Consider the following 20,933-nt stretch of genomic DNA (forward strand, 5'->3'; position numbering starts at 1 on the left):
TCTAAATTACACCAATTCATTTTCCAAATCATAATCAGTACCCACCCTAAGTCAGTTCATTGTCCAAGCACATACTCAATATCCTTCATATCTACCTTCATTATCCAAGAAACCGCATACGTATCTCGGGACAAAAATCTGTGCGGTCAGGGTGCAGCAAAGTTTACTCAAAAAGTCTCATTTCGTGTCGGCGCCATTTTGGGCGAGGTCAGGCTAGTTCCAGCATAGTCAGAGTGTCTCCAGTCACGCATGGTTGGACCAGAACCTTCCGTTGGCAGTTCAAAAAGTTTCGTGCTATGTGGTTAACAGTCTAACAATATGGACCATTAGTCAAAGAGTGGGGAGGGCGGCGACAATTTTCCTACCGGGTCATTCTGGTGTTCCACCGGAACTGAACAAGTCTGTGCCGTGGCTGCATTTTAGCCATTTCCAATCCGAGGCTGGCGCCGGCAGGAGTTGCACCGATGTCGTGGTTCCCAGTGAGGGGGGCGGGGGCGCCCATGCGGAGGGATCGGGGTGCCCCCCGGCTCTTATAGAATCTTCAAGGTTGAGGAGAGAAGGCATGGGGCGTGTGCCCGTCCTGGGCAAAAGACCGCTTTTTGATGTTGACCCTCTTTAAGTAAGAGCATTGGGGTGTCGCTGGAAGCCTCCACCTGGAGGGAGGTGGGGGAGGCTCGTTCGCGCCGCCTCCCCCTTCCAGCGACCCCGCGCCGTTCTTCGGCTCCAGCGCTTCGGTATTGGCCGTGCCAGCCATTGAAGATGGGGGGGGGGTCGGTGGCTGTGGCAAGACATCCCCCCCCCTTTTTGACATGTTATGTTATGTTATGTTATTGGATCATTTTTATAGCGCACGGCTACTCAGAAAGAGTGTCCCGGCGCTTTTATTGGAAAAGACAAGAAAACTGCAGCATAATAACATAACACCAAATAAAAGACTAAAAGAGTAGTGAGCCAGAGATACCAAAAAGGACGGTTACTGAGTAAAAAGCCACGTCTTAAGGCCTTTCCTAAAAGCCAATAAGCTAGTGGCACCCCGCAGGGCCAGCGGCAGAGAGTTCCATAGCTGAGATGCCAGCACTCCAAAAGAGCGCCCACCAAGGCGCGCTTTCTTTACCCGAGGGACGACAGCAAGGTGCAGGGATTCCGACCTCAGAGACCTGGTCGGATGATAAAAGACCATTCTCTTTTGGAGGTACTTAGCTCCCCCCTTGTGAAGAGCTTTATAGACCAAGGTCAAAGCCTTAAAGGCGATCCTCTTACGAATGGGCAACCAATGTAACGTTACCAGCAAGCCCGAGGCACTGGAGCGCCTACTAAGGCCGAAGATAGCCCTGGCCGCGGCGTTCTGCACCACTTGAAGGCGCTGCAGCAGGTACTCGGGAAGGCCCAGGTAGAGAATGTTGGAATAATCCAACCTGGACCCAATCAGAGCCTGAACTGTCAGCGTCCTATGTTCCACGGATAACAAAGGAAGAAACCTCCGCAGCATCCTAAGGATGCCAAAGCACATGCCAGACACCCCCAGGATCTGCGATTTCAAGGTTAACCTGTTATCCAGCTTCACCCCCAGATTCTTTGCAACCTGAGAGGAGCAGGATGGAGGGAACATATCCTGTGGCCACCAAGTCTGCCAGTCAGGCTCGGTGTCGCACCCAAAGAAAAGTACTTCGGACTTGTCGGAATTGCACTTGAGGCTGTTAAGATGGAACCAATGAAAAACAGCCCCAAGGCAATCCCGAATACTCTCCCCATCAAAGTCGCCTCCTCTCGAACAAGAGAAGAGGAGCTGGGTGTCATCCGCATAGGATACGATCTGGGCACCATGTGACTCCACCAGTGCCGCCAACGGGGTCATGATGATGTTAAAGAGGGTCGGGCTCAAAATAGAGCCCTGAGGGACCCCGACTCCCAGAGGCGGCATCACGGCGGAATCAGGCGGGGCCCAGATCGTTTGCCGGCGGCCGGCAAGAAAGGAAGAAAACCAGTCGAACACCGTCCCCCGTATGCCTATCTCGCGAAGTCTTGCGAGGAGACCATCATGGGGAACGGTGTCGAAAGCCGCCGACAAGTCTAGCATCACCAGCATGACTTTGCCCCCAGAGTCCAGAACCCCTTTAATGGTTTCCGAAACCTCCAGGAGCGCAGTCTCAGTGCTAAGATGGGGACGAAAGCCCGATTGGGTGGGGTGCAAAATCTCATTAGATTCAAGGAAATTGGAGAGCACGCCTTGAACGTGCTTTTCCAGAATCTTCGTGAGGGCCGGCAGCAAAGAGATGGGCCTATAATTAACTGGGGCCTTCGGGTCTAGGCCAGATTTTTTAAGCAAAGGGATCACCATCGCCTGCTTCCAGGTTTGCGGGACCACACCTAGCCTCAGTGAAAGATTCAAAAGCGGATTAGCCAGCGGGTTGATCACCTCCGCGACTTTCGCTAGAAATTTAGCCGGGCATGGGTCAAGGGGAGAACCCGATTTTAAATTGCCCATTAAAGCCAGGGAGTCCGGAGCAGAGATCGGAGGAAACGCACTCAGCGTCGCCCTTGGCCCGGTCTGTGGCAATATGGTGATATCACATTCAGTTTGGCCCACAGACATTGGTACCAGGAATGACTCCTGGATGCGTTGGATCTTGCTCGTAAAAAAGTCAGCAAGATCCGCCGCCCAGGTCCCAGATGGTTTTTGGTCCGAGATGTTCGACCAAGGTGAGGTGAATTCTCTCACGATGGAGAATATCTCCTTGCAGGAGTTGGAAGCAGCATCAATTCTCCTGGCAAGATACGCTTTTTTTTCCAGGCGAATGTCCCGGTGATAAGCCTTGACCACCGTTTTATAGGTCAGCTTGGCAGCAGTGTCATATTGTGCCCGCCAAGCTCTTTCGGCTACCTTGCACTGCTGCCGCGTAGCCGACAGTGCAGCGGTAAACCAGGGCGCGGAGACCCGTTTCGGTGTCGGGCGAGATGTTACTTCCGGGGCGAGATCGTTTAGCCTGTCCAAAAACCAATCCTGCATGGTCTGCAAGTCCCTGTCTAGGTCGCCTGATAGGAGGCAAGGATGGGCCACAGCTGCTTGAGCCAGCATCTCTGGGGTTACTCGGTGGAATGCCCTATGGACACGACCCTGTTGGTGTGCAGGGGTAGGCACTAACTTACCTATGCCCTTGATGACAAATTTGGCAAGGAAGTGGTCTGACCAAAGGACAGGAGCAACCTCTATACCCTCAAGAGGGACAGACGAGAACACTTGGTCAAGGGTGTGCCCCTTCTCATGCGTGGGCTCCTGAAGGTAGGAGACAAGTCCCAGAGGGGTTAGCGCCTCAGAGAGTTTGGAGGCAGCCTGGTCAGATGAATCATCCAAACGAAAGTTGAGATCACCAGCCACGATAAAATGTTCCGCTTTCAGGGCCAACTCAACCAACACCAAATCCAGATCTTCAAAGAAGGTGCCGGGTGCACCAGGTGGCCTATATATAAGCAGTCCCTTAAAGGATTGGTGGGGCGATAGAGTAATAGAGAAGGCTAGGGTCTCAGAGCCACGAATGTCAATAGCTGGCAGGATCACACAGGGGGTTCCTTTCCGGACCACTAGCGCCACTCCACCTCCCCTTCCCTTGGCTCTATCCTTTCTGAAGATGTTATAATCAGGCGGGATAGCCATAGCAACATCAGGGTTAGAAGAGTCGGTCCACCATGTCTCAGTAAGCATGAGGCATAGTGGCTTCTCTATATCGAGAAGCTCATAAATGTCCTGCGCATGTTTGCATGCTGATCTGGTGTTTAATAGCATGCAACCAAAGCCCATCCTGAAGGTGTCAATGCTCGGCCGTGAGGTAAGCAAACGGGTCGGGTGCCAGCCACAACCCGGGCAACGGGATTTCCCATGAAATCGACCGGGAAAAACAATGCGACAGCCAGAGACAAGAGGATGGAAAGAGCGAAGATCGCTGGAGGAATAGCGCAAGACGGGGGTCCCAGGGGGACACATCCCTGATGGTAGAGTCCCACCCGCCGCTCCGCCCGCCTCCGGGACGCTGACGGGCGCAGACGGGCAGGACTCTGGCTTGACTCCGGCGAGAGTCCGGCGCTACCGCTGCGCGTCACCGCTGCGCGCAGGGAGCGAGCATTAAATAGGGCTCACCTGTGGTCCTCGCAAGCGCTAGAGCGCTCAAACAAGTGTCTCCCTTGCAACTCGCCACCCCCAAGATGGCGACCAAGCGCCAAACACGAAGGCAGGAGAAAGAAGAAAACAATTCCGCTAAAAGAGCGGTGAGGGGCCCAATTTATATGCAAGTGTGTGGGCTGAGCAAGATACAGTTAAAAACAGGGGATAACGAAATTAAGAATCACCAAAATACAAAAAGCGGTATTTTAAAAATAAGCAGCGCTGTAAGTTGATAAATCCAGCAGCATAGCGCGCGTGCGTGCTATAGTCTTTTCCAAGGCAGAGCTACTGGCAAGCTCACCTTAAATAGGGCTCACCTGTGGCGGGACTACCTGTAACTATCCAGGCGTTGGCATGTGGCGGGACTACCTGCAACTGTCAGGCGTTTGGTGTAGTTGCGGCCATTATTGCACAAAGAAATGCCGCCATCCTCGCTTTGGCTTCGTCCTTCAACGAAAGCCGGATCGGGTGAGAGAGAGGGGTGGTCGGTGGCCGAGGCAAGACAGCCCCCTCTCTCCCCGTGGCCTGCAGGGCGGCAGAAGAGGTGAGATGGAGAGGTCCTTATCATTCTTTGGGCCGCCTGCCCACCAGCATCTCCTACTGACCGCGGTCAGGCGAGCCCCTCATGCCTCGAGGCCTCGCCTTCCGGATGGGCGTAACCGCGGACCTGTTGCACTTCGGGAGCTTCCGGAATGGGGGTAGGTACCTATTGAATTGTTTCTATTTCATGTGACCGTTATGTGGGCGTGGCGGGCAGTGAGGCAGACATGTTGGGAGCAGGAATAGGCAATGGAGCCTAGCTACCTCGTGGCTATTTTTTGCTGTCAAACTTTTCGCCATTTTATATTTCTTATTACGAACTGTTTCTAATGTTTCTTATTTTTAGTGAAGTCAAAAGCTCATCAGGGGGTTACTGACTTAGCCTGATTTCTTTTTATTTTTTTTCTTTCTCTTCCTTAGCGTGTTTCGAGCTAAAGTTTTCTGTTAGTAGGGAACGGTGATCACTTCATATTTTTATGTGTCCTTTTCACTAGGGGGTACTTCTGGACGGACCAGACGAGTTCCCTCCAATAAATGGTCCGGGGTGGAACGAGATTATCGATCAAAAGGGAAACATATATTCCTTCATTAGGGTATCATCCTGGGCAGACCAAGCGATGTACTTCCACTTACTAGGGTAGCCTCCTGGACGGACCAGATGGTCTACTTCCACTAAATGGCCCATGAGCGGGGAGCATATGTCCTCCATAAGGGTAGTCTCCTGGGCGGACCATGCGAGCTACCCCCCAAATAACCAAACAGTGGGGAGTGGGTAGGACTGACGAATTCACAAAGGGGCATAACCTACCCTTTACTACTTGCAAAGACTAGATAGAATATTTCTATTCCACGTTGTTTGCAGGCAGAAAATACCTCAAACGAAACAATTCCTGGAACAACAATGTCCAGGCAACCAACCAATCAGTGGGGAGAAAAACAGGCATGACGGATTACAACGGGGACAAACGTCTGCATTACCTGCCCTTCGCTATCCAGAAAGGAAGACAGAATATTTCTACTCGTCTCAGTTTGTAGACAGGGAAGATCTCAAAGAGCAACAATCGATTATTAATCGATTTCAAACAATCAGTGGGGAGAAAAGTAGGCATGACGGATTACAACAGGGACAAAAGTCTGCATTACCTACCCTTCTCTATCTGTAAAGAGGGACGACGTTCCTATTCGCCGCTGTTTGCAAACAGAGAATGTCTCGTTCTCAAGAAGAGAACCAATATGTCAAGTAGCATTCAAAGCTAAATGAACCAATACCAACAATATCAGTATACAAATACTGATTCCAATACAATCAATCAATCAATCAGGTGGATAGAACCACCCTACCAATCAGGCGTAAAAACACCCTACTTAATCTTACCCGGACCGGACCATACGGACAGTTCTTCATCTCCCTCCTCCAGCGCCCGATCGTTCTCTTACTCCATGTAGCATTCCTGTGGGATTCCAGTCAGGACAATAGGTCACTCAAGAGAGGTCCGTTCAGAATTGGTGAAGTTCTTTCGATCGGCAGCCGGGCGAGGGCCCTCTCAAGGCAGGTATACTCCGATCATTTAGATGTTCACTTCTTCGTCTGGATCTCTCTTACCGAACCTTATGTCACTGATGGACCCCGCGTTGGGACGCCAATTGTGAAACAGGAGCCCAGATTACTACCGATGCCCAGGCCGCTGGCGCAAACCGCCTCTTAGTTCCCATGTTGAATAGTTACCAAATAAAGAGACGGGCGCTGGAAGCAGGAATCAAGGACAGAGTTTATTTCTCATGAGGAGAGCCAGTCATTTCGGACACGAAACACGGTGTCTTTCAGGAGGTGCTCTAACAAGTGAGCTGAGACTCTTTCTTTTATACCTTACAAAACACTTGATAGTACAATCAGGACAGTGTGACGCAAAAGAAAAGACATCCCTATAATCCTCGTGTCAATCCTACCCCACATATGTTCACAATAGGGACCCTTGACCTGCTGATAAGAGGGGAGGGCAATCACGCAGCTGAGTGTTCCGCCAACTGTTTAGGATGTGTGCGCCTGATCATAACCCAGGGGGTGGGGTGGCCAGGATCAATAGTGGGTCCTTTGAAGAGGAGTGACTTCATACAATAAGGGCAGTAAATGGTATCTCCTGGCTCAGGCGATGGCCTCGGACATGTGTGGTCAGCCGGACTCGGGGGAAGGGGTCATCAAAGGAGTGGTATTCATGCCGCGTGGACAATCGAGCGCGGAGGGAAGATTTGTCAACAGAGGGGCATTCATGGAAGGAAAGGAGGTGTTGGTCAGGCGCGGCCGTGACTCTCAAGGACAGGGTCTTGCAGAAGAAGGTTTATGACTTGCCCATGTGAGGAGAAGGGAGGGGGGGGGGGGCCAGGGTGGACACGGGGACAGAGTCACATAGAGAGAAAGAGAGAGAGATCTTATGACCCGTACATGAGAGAGCGGGGGCAGTCAGGTGCAGCTGGGGAGGGCTATGTCAGCTAAAGCGAAGGATGCCTCTTCAAGAGGGAAGGGGGGGTTGTGTGAGTCTAGCAGAAGGGTTGCCTTTCACAGCAGGGTCGCGCAGAGGGAGAGGGTTTAAGATACGCGCAGGAGAGAAGCCGGGGATTCCAATGGGTAAAAGGCCATGGTGCCTAGAATGGCTGTACATATGCATATGGGTACGGGCTCTTACTGGAAGAGTGATACGGTCAATAATTTACGGTATTCATGGTGCTCACGGGGAGAGGAGTGGTGGGAGGAGAAGGGAAATGAATGCTGTTTATGTACATCAATTTCTTCAATTTCCACACCTGGGGGTCTTCTAAGCCACACACCATAGCCCCACTATTCTTACAAAGATGCATATTAAAATACCCCACCCAAATAATATTAACAGGGCCCCTATTTATGTTGGCAATGGCTTTTTCTATCTCATTTGCTACTTCTTCTACCACTGCCTTCATATTTCTCCCAAATTTATTGTTGTAATAGTTAATTACTAGCCATGTCTCTTCTTTCCTATGTTCAAGTTGAAGGAGCTTGAAATGGCTATTTGAAAAGCCAACCTGCCTTACTTGTAGGGGTATAGTGTTAGAAGTTATCAGTCCCCCATTTGCTCTGCCGGGCAGTGACTGTGTTGCGGGCGTGTGAAAAGTGCGGAACCCTGGGAAAAAAACTGTGTCTTTGGCCCACGTCGCCGGGAAGCATTTAATCTCCAGTGATTGACAACGGTTATGCAAATGGGGATTTCCTATCTTGGAGCTATTCCTGCCACCTTCCAGGATGCTAGGCTAGTCCTATTTTTCTCAGTGACATTCGATGGTGATATAATAATAATCAGAGGAGTCTCCTGAACACTGCGCACCAGAGTTACTGCTGTGGAAGCCCTCCCTACAGTTAATGGGATTAATGAGTTCTCCTCCACCCTTGGCACTGAAGTAGCTGGTGTGATTTCCCTCTCTTTTGGTGAGGGGGATGATGGTGTTAATCATAAGTTTCTTGATCTGAAAAGGCTGCGTATCTGTTGTACAACCTTATCCCCGAAGTAACGTTAGGATCCTCGCTAATCTCTCGGGAAGGGTTGTTCAAGCATTCTCCTGAACCTGTAACCCATATGTAGCTATGGACCCTGTTTATAAAAGTACTCCAGTGGTAAGGAAACAATCTTCGACTTCCTAGGAGAAAATCTATACAGATTATCTAGGAGAAAATGACCCATAGGGGCATTCATAAAATGTATCACCATGCAGTCGCTAGTTATAACTTTGCTTGAGCGGCCCACCCACCCCACTCTCCTGGCCATGATCATTTTATTGGCCAGTTGGTGGCTCCCCAGTCCTTTGTCCTTAAGGTTGTTTGTTAGCCAGTGGAGACATTTATCCATTAACTGTATCGTGGATTAGTTTTGAGTTTCCTGGAGCGGGGGTACATGCGCCAAAACCAGTACCAGAGTAGAGGCTTCTGGTGGGAGAAGAAGGACTTGTTGCAAATGATTATCTGCAGCCATAGGACAGTTCTCTTGTGTTCCTGCTGACTGTACAACCACTCTTCTTTCCTCCTGGGCTGCTGGAACCTGCTGAAATACATCTCTTATACTCATTCCTTGGGGGTTCCGAACCTCCAGATGTGCGTTAGATTTCGCAGTGCCGATTGGAAGCTGCTCTAAAACCCTAGGGGTAGAGGTGGATGGAATTATGGTTGTCGGTAGAATGGGTGGTCCCCGATCCTCATTTAAGTGAACAAAGTTTCCGTTTATAGGTGCACTTAGAAGAAGGTCTCTTGGGGGTCCGCTCGAGATAAGACCAAATGGTTCTGGATCTCTAAATCGTCTAGTCTCTGTTCAATTTCCGTCAAGTTGGTTAGAATGGAGTCCAATATAATAGTTATCCTTTTACTCACTTCTGCCCATAATACGTCATCCAGAACTGGTTGTGGCGGTAAAATATTAACAGTTGCTGGCAGTGGTGATATTATATAATTCACTGTTACCGCCCTGGTTTGTGAGCCCTTAGGCTTGGGAACACGAGTTAATTTAGATTGTTTTGGGTTCGGAGGCCTTCCGCCCTGCGTCACTTCGCTGGAGTATTGCGTATAGGGTCTTTTGGAGATGTATTAGGGGGAGAGGAATCCAGCTCCCTCCTTGTTGTAACCGGATGAACTATGGTGGCAGGGTCATTTCCACGTTGGCCAGGTGAAAGATCACCTGATATTAGCAATGGTGATGACTGTGTTTGAGAAGAGGTCTCATTTGCACTTCGTGTAGGTGACCCCAAAGGGAAAGAAAGGGGTTCCATTGGGAAGCGCCTTTCAGTTAGTTTGATTTCATGGGCAAGGACACTTACTGCTTTAGTCAGAAACGTATCCAACATCGCTACCGCACCACTACCCATTTTTTCAGCCGGTCCCTTTCACTTTACCATATTTGCAGTACTGTAAAATGAACAACTACGAGTGACAGTACCTTGATTCAGGCGCAGATGTTAGGGAGGGGGCCCAACTCAGGCTCCTCCTGGCTCCGACGGTCATGGATGGGCCCGCCCTTGGCCTGGGCGCGCCCATGCGTGTCCCGTGCCTCGAGAGCCTTGAGCCGCCTTTAAAGGGCCTCCTAGTGCAGAAATGGGCGTTGGCGGCTCAGGCCGCAAAGATAGGTGGGGGATGGAGTCCCCGAGTGGTACTGGCTGGCGGTGCTTGCAAAGGCAGTGAAGGGATCCTGCATCGCGGGAGCCCTGAGCCGCTTTTAAAGCGACGCAGGTTGTGGAAATGGGCATCGGCGGCTCCAGCCGCAAAGACAGGTGGGGGATGGAGTCCCCGAGTGGTGCTGGCTGGCGGTGCTTGCAAAGGCATTGAAGGGCTCACATCAAAGTGTTGGATTTTTTACCCTGTAATCGCCAAAACAGGCCTTGTTTTGTCTGAATCTTCTATCCCAGATGACTGGTCAGATCATCTAGAAAATTCCCTTTCTCTCTCATGTGCACCAAAATCTCACCCCGAAATAAATCAAATGTTTGAGTCAAAGATTTTATTTATACCAACAGGTCTCTACTAGAAAATGTTATCTTTTAGAGATTAAGGAGTATCCCTACCAAACTTGAATCTAACTTGTACATGGCCACTTTTAACACAGCCATGACAGAGGTGGCCACGGATCATGCCCTTCTTCCCCATAAACTAAAAAGAAACAAGATCTGTAATTCTACAAAACTTAAAGAACTTTTCAAAGAACAGTGAACCTTCAGAACTACAGAATGCTAATGGTGGAATAACCCATTCAAACTACTCCAGAACCTTTTTGCCTTAAACGCAAAGAGGGCAACAAACACAGTTTAGACACCAAAGCACCCTTCCACAAATCTGAGCTCAGGTAGTCTAAAAACTACCCCAAAAAGGTCTTCAACATTGTGAAAAAAAACTATCTAATCCACAGACCTCTCCAGATATTACCTTCAAGATATTACCTTCAAGATGCCCTTGAACGTGTGCCAGTGTAACATCTGGGAGGCTATGGATTAGGTCATTACCCCTTCTGGTACCTCCAGTAAGTCCCATCCAGAAGAATTGCTGAGAGGTCTTCAGAGGCCATGCCCCCTTCAGGGCCAGACTGGCCATAGCGGGCACCGGGCAATCCCCTGGTGCGCCGCACGGGTGGGGGCCGGTTTTGGGCCCCTGGGGGCTGTTTTTGTTACAGGGCTGTTTTAGCTGCAAAAACAGCCCTGTACAAAAATCGACAGAAAACCGGCCGCGGCAAAGAGCTCGGCGGCACCTCCAACCCCCCCGAGTGGGGAAGGGGGGCGGGGGGGCAGCCGAGCACTTTGCCAGGGCCGGTTGTGGTTCCCAGTCCGGCTCTGGCCCCCTTTCCTCACCACTCTGCAAGCTCAATTCCTGGATGAAGCCCACTTTACTCGTGAAAGTTACTGGGGGCCAACTACTCCACCTGTTCCCTCCAGTAAGACCAACATAGCTGGATTGCTAAGAGATTGTTGGAGGCCATGACCCCTTTTTCCACCCCTCAGAAAATGTGCCTCCTGGTGCACTACTGGTTGGGGGAAGAAGTCCTGAGGCCCTCAGCAGTAAAGTGAAATTCATTCCTCAACCAGTAGTGCGCCAGGATCGAATTTGCAGAGAGGTTGAGAAAAGGGGCGTGGTCTCCGACCACCTATCAGCAATACGCTGTGTGGGACTTTCCTGGAGGCAACAGGAGGTCTTGATGGCCCCCAAGGGCGCTCGACAGGAATGAAGACTTCATCCCCCAACCAGCAACGCACCAGGAGGAGCCCCAGCAGAGTGGTGCAGAAAGGGGCCAGGGCCTCCGGCGTTGTGCTGATAGCTTTTTTATTTTTTTAAATGATAAAGGAAGGGGGGCTGTGTGGCCTCCCTTTCCCCATGCCAATTCTAGCCCCGGTTATCCCGTTCCCCAGGGCCTGGTATTTTTAGAATGGGGAGGTTAGCCGAGCGGCCCCCCTCCCTAGGCTGATTATGACCCCCTGGACTGTATCCCTGGGGCCCAACTATTTCTTTTCTTATTTCTTTATTTATTTAATAAAGGAAGTGGCCCCTCTTTCCTGTACCGATTTTTGGCACCAGGGGCCCTATCCCCTTGTGGCCTGTCCTTTAGTTTTTTTAAAAACATCAGAGATAGCCATGTGGCACCCCTCCCAGGCCGATTTTGTCCCCAGAAACCCCATCCCCGAGGGCCTGGCCACAGTACTGGGTGCCTTGATCCCTCCTAGGGCACCCCGTTTCAAATGTTGACAACTGTAGGGGGAACCTGAAGGTCCCTGTGGTCTTTATCGGCTTCCTGCGAACCTGGCATTTTGGACGCTGCTGGACATGCTTGCTTCTCTGCCCACCCCTAGTTCTCCATGTTGCTTTCTCTCCCTTGTGCTGCTCTATCCTATGGTGGCCTTTGCTTCGCTCGCCTCCTATCCTCCATTGCAGTTTGCTTTCCTAGTTGCACTCTCCATCCTCTCCTGTTTGGTTTTTTAAGCACTTTTGCGCAAAGTTTTGTTTACCAATCCATCTCCGGTTGACAAATAAAAAGTAAAAAAAGGTTCTCCTCCTTTTCTAGTGGCACACATACTTGTTGCTGCACGGTTACAAAATGACTTGGTGGCTAGGACATAGGGCTTTTCATTTATTTATCTTTAGGCATGCGCGCAAAGCAGCTGCAGTGATCTAGAGCATGGTTAAAAATCATTGACAAAGTCAATAGGTCTCATGGGAGGTGCCTGATGGCTTTGCCAATGCTTGTTATTGCAAGAATATGGCACAAAATAGAGTGAAGATAAAAAAAGCAAATGTAGCATATAAAATCCTACTATAAAAGTTTAAAATGGGGAAAAATGAATTGGGGCTTCCCATGTAGGAATTGTAGTGTGCGCAGAGGACAGTAGTGTTAAGAAGTACATTTGAATGAAGACCGTGATGAATGTTGCAGAATTTATGGCCTTTCGCAGTGCAATATACCATAGAATAATGGCATACGCTGGCATTGACTTAACTGTGGTCTTTCTTGTAGACACCTCTAAAGAAGACTAAAGCCCTTATTGCTGACGTTGGGATGACCTTCTCAAACGCAGTAAGTGTTATATTTGATTCAAAATTCATATTCAAATGTGTTAAGTTCTATATGGAAGTTTGTTTTTCCAAGTGTCCTTGATGGCACTTGGAATGTCAGTGTCATCAATGACCAGTTGGAGATTTGCGGTGAGTCGGGACAGTCGTGCTGACATCCTTGTCAGAATCATCAGTGGCCAGTTGGATATTTGCTGTGGGTTGGGACAGTCGTGCTGACCTCCTTGTCAGGATTTTCTTAATAAAGATTCCTGAAACATCAGAAACTGATGGTCTTTATTCAACAGTGAAGTCAACTGGTTTTGTTACTTTAGGAGTGAATGAGACCTTTACCAGAAAAACACAAAAACAATGGCGGGCATGACCACAGCTCAGCTGGTTAGCACAAACGTTTACTGAGAATGTTTACTAGGTATAATTGTGAGTACGTTCCCAAGCTTTGGCAAAGCTAGTCAGCCTCAACTTGACAAGCTGGCGTGATGGGATTTTTAGGTCAAAGCCTACCAGACAGATCAGCTGTGTGGTTGCTAAGACATCTTGGGGAAATGTCCAAAGGTTACCTAAAAATGTATTTCAGCCATACTTTGCTATTGACTTTGTGTTTTCCCTACATTTGCTTGCCTGTATTTGTTGACTTTATTTGCCTATCCATGATGTTGTTGGTCCTATTGTGGAGCATAGCCTGTTTACCACCTCTGTCATTGGCTCCTTTTATTCTTCTCTCTGATTGGCTCATTTTATTCTTCTGTGGAAATATACCTTTTTAGGGGTACACTGGTGCAGGGTCACACTTTTGTCCACGGGTTCAAAAACCAACAAAGTAGAGATCAGCACTCGAGTAGGAATAAATAACAAGTTTATTAATCACTCTGAGTGGGACCACGTCCACACAGCACTCTCAAGTGCTGCCTGAGGTAGTACACTGAAGTCACAGAACACAGAGCTTTTATACAGTTTTTCTGCAGTGTAAGCATATGATCAGAAACAGGAAGGACACGTTTTTTAAATAGTTTTCAACGAACAGGGGAGCAGGAGTGCTAATATCAGCAGAAATGATTGACAGACCACAGATGTACTGGCAGCTACAAACTCTCAGCACGTACATTGCTTTTAGCTGAGGCAGGAAGTCAACTAAAATAGATAGCACAGGCAGAGTGAAAAGACAAAAGAATTACAAGGGAAACTTAAATCGACACCTCAGCAGAAATGGCTGCAGCTTATGCGAAGTAAAATAATACACGTTTTCCAAAGAAGGCCATTTTGGGATAAGCTAAGATATTTTCTTATGCTTCTAAAGGGTACGAAAAATATCATATATATCAATTAACATTATGTTACTGTTTTCTTGATCTGTTGCTAAACGGGTATTTACATTTTGGACATTTGTTTTAGATGGTAGACCAGTATTACAAGTGGAAATACAGAGGGAACAAAGCACTGGCCCACATTGGATACATAAACAAGAGAAGAGAATAGCTATATTTATGAACAAGGCCAATAGTATTTTCAATCCCCGTACAGAAAATATGCTCCAGAACCACCCAGCACAAGTACATGATCCTGAATCTTGATATATCTCAGTAGCTATTTTGTGTAGTTTGGAGATGACCGCGTATACAGAAGGTGAATTGTTCAGTGTGAAGTCACAACAGCTGGATCCGATGATACAGCATGCTCCAGTCTATATGGTTCCCATGTGGTTTCGGTCTTGTGGACTATAGAGACATTGATTGCACGTTTTCCCCTACTACCTGCATAGTGATTGAACAATTGCAAATCCTGATGGTAGGTTAAGGGAGCTAAAAACACAGGTGGTAGAAGGAAAGTTATGTAACAAGTACCAGACCAGTCTGGAGGTAGGAAGTAGTATGCCTTATTTCCACAAACGTAAGAAGTGTGACGTGATGCAAGGAAGTTGCTTCGGCCTCTTGTAGACATCTGCAACACTGCAGTACAGTTACTGTGGCCCACTGGCACATCGCCTGTACACAAAGGGGGACTGTGGTCATGGCAACAGAGATAACAAGGGGTCTATTTACTTTAGCCGACATAGAATTTAAATATACATAGTTTGTTGCTGCATTTCCTTTACTATATTCTTCCATTTCTAAAGCTGCCCCTTTTGCTTATGGGTCCCCTATCTTCGTTGGGGTAACAGACTTTGTTCATTAGAGGCATATAGAAGTTTGAACCAAGCTGGGCAGGAGCCATTGTGAGAGAATGGCAGCGGTAACAACTGGATTCCTTTTATGTTCTGATGAGGAAGAATCTTGCCACAAACCAAACAGTTAGTAGCATTGCTTAGCTGGTGTGTCCGATGCAACATTTGAAGAAATTAATTGTTTCTCAGATTTTGCCAGTATCCCAGTTCATGTTGCGGTAGATCAAAATGATGGGGCTTTTTTGCAGCAATTGATGTAACAGAAATGTTAGGTAAGGAGGCTCCAGGCATTACTTCCTCCACTACCCACATTACAGTAGCGATGATGGCAGTAGTCAAAGTCAGACCAAGGATGCAGATTGTACTGCCATTGCATATTGTCGCAGCGATCTCCTTCTTGTTAGGCAAACAACAAAACAGATGGTGCCCTAAGGTCCTGGACAGGTGTTTGTTTCTTCACTAACATTGAGACGAGTAGTCACTAATAAGGTACCCGCCTTTGTAGTCTGTGTTTAACCACCCAGGACAGTGGCTCAAACAGTCTCGTTCTCCGTTGAAATGTCTTTCTTCCTGGATCGAAGCAGATATCTAGATGTACCAGGGATCGTGTGGTCCGGGAAGACTTCCTCAGGTCCTTCAGGTGACGCAGCTCGTTCTCTTTCGGTGACCAGGATGTTGCGGTGGTCTGTCAACACAGCAGGGCTCACGAAGTAGGAGCTTCCCGCACCTGATGATAAATAGAACACAAGCTGTCAATTAACTCTAACAAATAATCACTCATCAACATGTCTGGGGTACCTAATACTGGTGCAGAGCAAAGGGCTTGGCGTAACTGTTGGAAGGCGCTCCACACTCAGCAGTCCATGAGAGGGCAAAAAAAAAAAAGACCAACAAAGGTTTAATATTGTGTGAAAATGGCCTACAAAAATAAATGAGGCCAATCCATGCACGAACATTTTTCTGAGTGCGGGGTACAGGAGTGTCTAGAATGGTCTGAATGTGGTTTGTTATGAGTGCACGTCTCCCCTTAGACAGGAGGTGACCTAAATAGGTAACCTGCTGTCTACAATATTACAATTTCTTTCACGAGACTTTGTGATGATGGGAGGCAAGAAATGATAACTATATTAATGTTCCTTCTTCACACTAGATAAGGATGCCAGAGTGGCATCCTCATTGATAAGACAGGATCTCTCAACCATTGGATAATTGTTATTTAAAATAACACACCTCCTTTCTGGAGAACAACGTATTGTTGATTAAAAATATTTAAGCATATCGATACCCACAATATTGTCAGGTGTGGTAGGGGAAAGCAAAAATGAACATGCTGCAGTAAATTTGTCAAGTCCGAATTCAAATTGCTGTGAAAGTGGGCTAGGTGTAGGTGTCCCATCGAATCCTATTGATGTTATCATAGTGCTGGACAGGAGAGCCCTAATAACCAGTCTTTTAGACAGAGCACTACAGGTAGCCCCCTGTGTCAACCAAAAACCGACCAGTAAATCCCAAGACGCTTGCATCAACATAACCCATTTGATCTACTGGTACCTTGACCGGTCCCTTACCCCATCCTTGGCATTAATGTGCATAGTCGGAATCTGCAGCAGCATCAGCAGAATAATCAGACATTTGATATTGATTTTGTCTATCAAAAGTATTCGAGTAATTTGGTCCTTGTTCAACTGCTTTAAATCTGGGGCTAACTCCTGTACCTCCACTGCTTCCTGAATTCCCTGGGCGTCCTCTCATACTGTCCCTTCCCCGCTGATACTGCTGACCTTGCAAAAGGGGGCACTCCAGGTGTATACATTGCGCGTTCGCCTCTTCCACTTCCCCTAAATAGTGGACCATATACTTGAGTCTTTAATTCTTTAACTTTCTTATCCTCCCTGCCTTTTCGTTCCTGTTCCTGTTGCTCATAATATTGGGTCATGGTCAAAAGGGAAACTGGGGAAGACATGGTCCAAGAACTCTCGCTGGCCTTTAAGCGACTAGCTATTTCTGGTAACATATTAGCAACAAATTTGTCAACAAACAAATGCCTACCCGTATCATCGGCCAATGACTGACCACTAAAATCATAGAAAGTTTCCTCAAACCTTGAAAAGAAGTCAGAATCCTCCTTTTTCTGTTTACAGGACGCTAACGTGGTCCAATCTATTTTCTTAGGGGTTATGAGAGTCTTTAACTTAGTCACAATAGCTTTTGCAAGATCTAATATCTCCTTCTGAGGTTTCTGTGCAGGCTCCCTTTCCACGTCTATTTGTTCTAAATGTTCCCAGGTATCACCATATGCTACATTATCATCTATTTTACATATTGTTCTCTACATATTAGGGGGCAGAATAAGCCCAAAGAGCATATAAAAATCTGGCAAGGTCGTAGTGCAGGAGCTAATGGCTCCTTCCACCTCCTCATAGAAGGCGGCAGGATTTTTGCGGGGGTCGGGCAAAGCAGCTTTAAGAGCCATCACATCCGCTTTACTCCAAGGAGTGTAAACCCAATTATATATAAAATATCCCTTTGCATCACCTGAAGTTTCATCATTATTGGTTCCTGCACCCTTCATATGAACAAACAGGGGTGCAGCTTCACGCATAGGTTTCATAGCAGACTCACTACTGCTAGGTTTATTCGCATCCACCAAAGCATCTACTTTCTTTGCCTGAGATTGAACTGCTTCTGCAACTTTATTTTGCCTAGCTAATTCTTGCTCCTTTCGCAAACGCAATGTGTCATCTTGTAATTTGACCACCCGTCTAATCATATCAGGTAGGTTCGAAAAAAGGACCGTCCCATCTCCTAACTGTTAATAATCAGTACTTATATCATCTGATTCTGTTGCATTAAAAATATGCCACCAACCATATATTACCTCCCAAATGAATTTTTCTACAAAAATAAAACTGTTTGGCATCTTCCCCAAGTCTGAACTGTAACTGTGTTGCTGTAGTAGTCCAACCTGCTTCCTCTCTAGCAATATACCGCAAGTTATCGTTCACTTCCCTAGATAAAGTAGAGCAAGTCTGCCGCCCAATTTGCTTATCTTTATCTTTTTCTTCTGAAGACAAATGCTCCTTATCCAAAACCTCATCCTCAGGGGCACTTGGAGTGGGAAATTTATACTGGGTGATCTAATAGGATGTAGTCATCCTGAGCCTTAATAAGTATGGGATAAATAGGGTGCCTAATAGGGTACTGGCCATTTACCTCTAATCGACGTTCCCTATCTTCTTTTTCTATTTTGTTTTTTCTTCTTTACTTTATTTTTTTTAATTCTAGCGCTTTTTTGATATATCGTTTTTCGTTGTTCTTTTTCTGCTATAACTTCTGCTCTCTTCACTCTCTCTCGTACTTCTTTCTCCCACATACGCACACAATCAAACATATCCTGTCTATTTTTTCTTTCAAATAAACACTACTCTACATATTGAACCATTTTAAAATCAAATGACCCATTCACAGGCCATTGTAGATCAGAATCTTTCTTTGTGTATTTGTTCCACAGTATACTTTACATTATGGGAGAAATACCATATTTGACATATATGTCTTTATTAGGTGTCCCCTCTGGGGGAGACGGCTGAGTTTTTTTTTCAAGCTTACTTTTTGGTACCACCAGAGCAGCAAGACCCCCTACAGAGTGTGCTGAGAACAGGCATGCTTCATAAAAAATTTGTAAAATATTACTACTTCAAAATCTTTCAAAAGGAGAAAAATCTCCACAATACCTGCCTTCAATTTTTGCAAAAAGTGAATCACAAATTCAAACAAAAAGCTCTGGCTTAACAAATCAAGAGTGCCGCTTTAGCGACCGTACCAGATAGAAGTCTCCAAATCCCACCTGGTGATATCTGGTCGACCTAAGGGTCTCTCCAAAATTGCGCCAAAGAAAACGCCAGTCGCGACCGCACCATCCGGAGGGTCAAATCAGGAAAACCAGAAAAGTCATGTCTGCCTGCAAAGACAACGATCTCCTCGTGCAGTGCGCTTCCTCAGCAAAATTCCAATCCTCCGTCAAGACCACTCCTTCGGGCGGCGACGTCTCCGATGGGGTTCCAAGACGGGCGCCAACTGTGGAAATATACCTTTTTAGGGGTACACTGGTGCAGGGTCACCCTTTTGTCCATGAGTTCAAAAACCAACAAAGTATGGATCAGCACTGGAGTAGGAATAAATAACAAGTTTATTAATCACTCATGAGTGGGACCACGTCCACACAGCATTCTTAAGGGCTGCCTGAGGTAGTACACTGAAGTCACAAAGCACAGAGCTTTTATACAGTTTTTCTGCAGTGTAAGCATGTGAACAGAAATAGGAAGGACAAGTTTTTGAAATAGTTTTCAACAAACAAGGGCAGATGAATAACCACTTGGTCAGTAAAGTGGGAGGGGGAGCAAGAGTGCTTATGGCAGCAGAAGTGATTGACAGTCAACAGAAGTACTGACAGCTACAAACTCTCAGCATGTACATTTCTTTTAGCTGAGTCAGGAAGTCAACTAAAATAGATAGCACAGGCAGAATGAAAAGACGAAAGAATTACAAAGGAAACTTAAAAGGACACCTCAGCTGAAATGGCTGCAGCTTATGCCAAGTAAAATATTACACGTTTTCCACACTTCCATGACTGCTCGCTTTTGGGGTAGTATACTTTCTTTCTCTTAAGGCACTCCACAAGTGTGCATGTGTTTTCTAGCTGTCTTCCTCATTTGCTTCTCTGCCCACCCCCAATGCTCAATGTTGGTTCTCTCCCATGTGCTGCTCTATCCTATGGGGGCCTTTGCTTTCCCCTCTTCTCCCACCCTTTTTTGCAGTTTGCTTTCCCAGAGGCACCCTCTCCTCTCCTGTTTATTTTTTTAAAGCACTTTTGCGCAAAGTTTTGTTTACATATCCATCTCAGGTTGCTAAATAAAAATAAACCATTTACCTCATTTTGTAGGTACACGTGTGTTGCTTCATGGTTACAAAAGGACTTGTTGGCCAGGTCATAGTGCTTTTTCTTTTTTTTTTGTATCTTTAGGAATGCGTGCAAAGTAGCCGCAGCGATCTAGAGCAAGGCTAAAAATCACTGACCAAGCCAATAAGTCTCACAGGAGATGCCTGATGGCTTTGCCAATGCTTTTTTATTGCAAGCATATGGCACGAAAATAGAGCGAACACAAAAAAAGCAAGTGTAGCACACAAATTTCGACTATAAAATGAATTGGGGCACATATTTATAATAGAACAATATGGGAATATGTCTGCTTCCAAGCAAGCAGGTTTTCTTAAAACAAGTTTTGAAACATTTTAGATTGAAGCCTACCAGACAGTGCAGCAACATCTTGGGGGACATTCTGAAAGCTTTTCTAGGAAAGCAATCTGCCCATTGCTTACCATCGGCTTTGTGGTTTGTAACTCACTTTTGCTTGCTTTCTACATGCTGTCTTTATTTGCTTTAGGCTGTACAGCTTGAGTGTGTCGCAAAACACACAGTGAGAGAAGGGTCTAAGGGATATTTTAAAGACCAGCCCAGAATATTATCCCCTTAAATACTGATAATAACAACAAAAAAAACTGGGGGTCTATATAGGAGCTTCCAGGAGCTCAAAACAGCTAAGAACCCCTACCGAAGTGAGTCAGAGCATGTAATACTATTACATCTATCTAAATATAGGAACAACAGGAAACCTAATCAACAGAAACACACTTGATTGTTGGTGAGACCCATCCATAAACATTGGATTCCCATTAAAGTCCTGTCATGATCAATATTCTCACTTGGTCATCCAAAGTGGGATGGTCTGTCTCTTGATCATTGAGACCTTTCCATAACCCACATGAAGTTGGGTCAAGCCCACAATCACTTCTTAACCATGAGCCTGTGTTATTGATGGGACCATGTGCAGTGCAAAACAAAAAACAAGTGGTGACTTAAAATAGGGTAAAGAGTCAAAAAAGAAACTTTAATAGATATTGACCTTTCCCGAACTAAAAACAAGAACAGTGCAAAAAAAGCAGTTTCAACATATAAC

General features: G+C 46.8%; 1 protein-coding gene across 1 annotated transcript in view; it reads left to right on the plus strand.

Moving 5' to 3' along the window:
- Positions 1–20,933, plus strand: part of GNS (glucosamine (N-acetyl)-6-sulfatase) — a 230,871-nt gene that overhangs the window by 92,659 nt on the left and 117,279 nt on the right. Inside the window, exon 2 of the mRNA XM_086919043.1 lies at positions 12,700–12,759. Within this exon, the coding sequence (XP_086775169.1) occupies positions 12,700–12,759 (60 nt within the window). The remainder of the gene's footprint in view (positions 1–12,699; positions 12,760–20,933) is intronic.

The sequence above is a fragment of the Lissotriton vulgaris genome, chromosome 1_1 (genome assembly GCF_964263255.1).
Source record: "Lissotriton vulgaris chromosome 1_1, aLisVul1.2, whole genome shotgun sequence".
NCBI classification, from domain to species: domain Eukaryota; kingdom Metazoa; phylum Chordata; class Amphibia; order Caudata; family Salamandridae; genus Lissotriton; species Lissotriton vulgaris.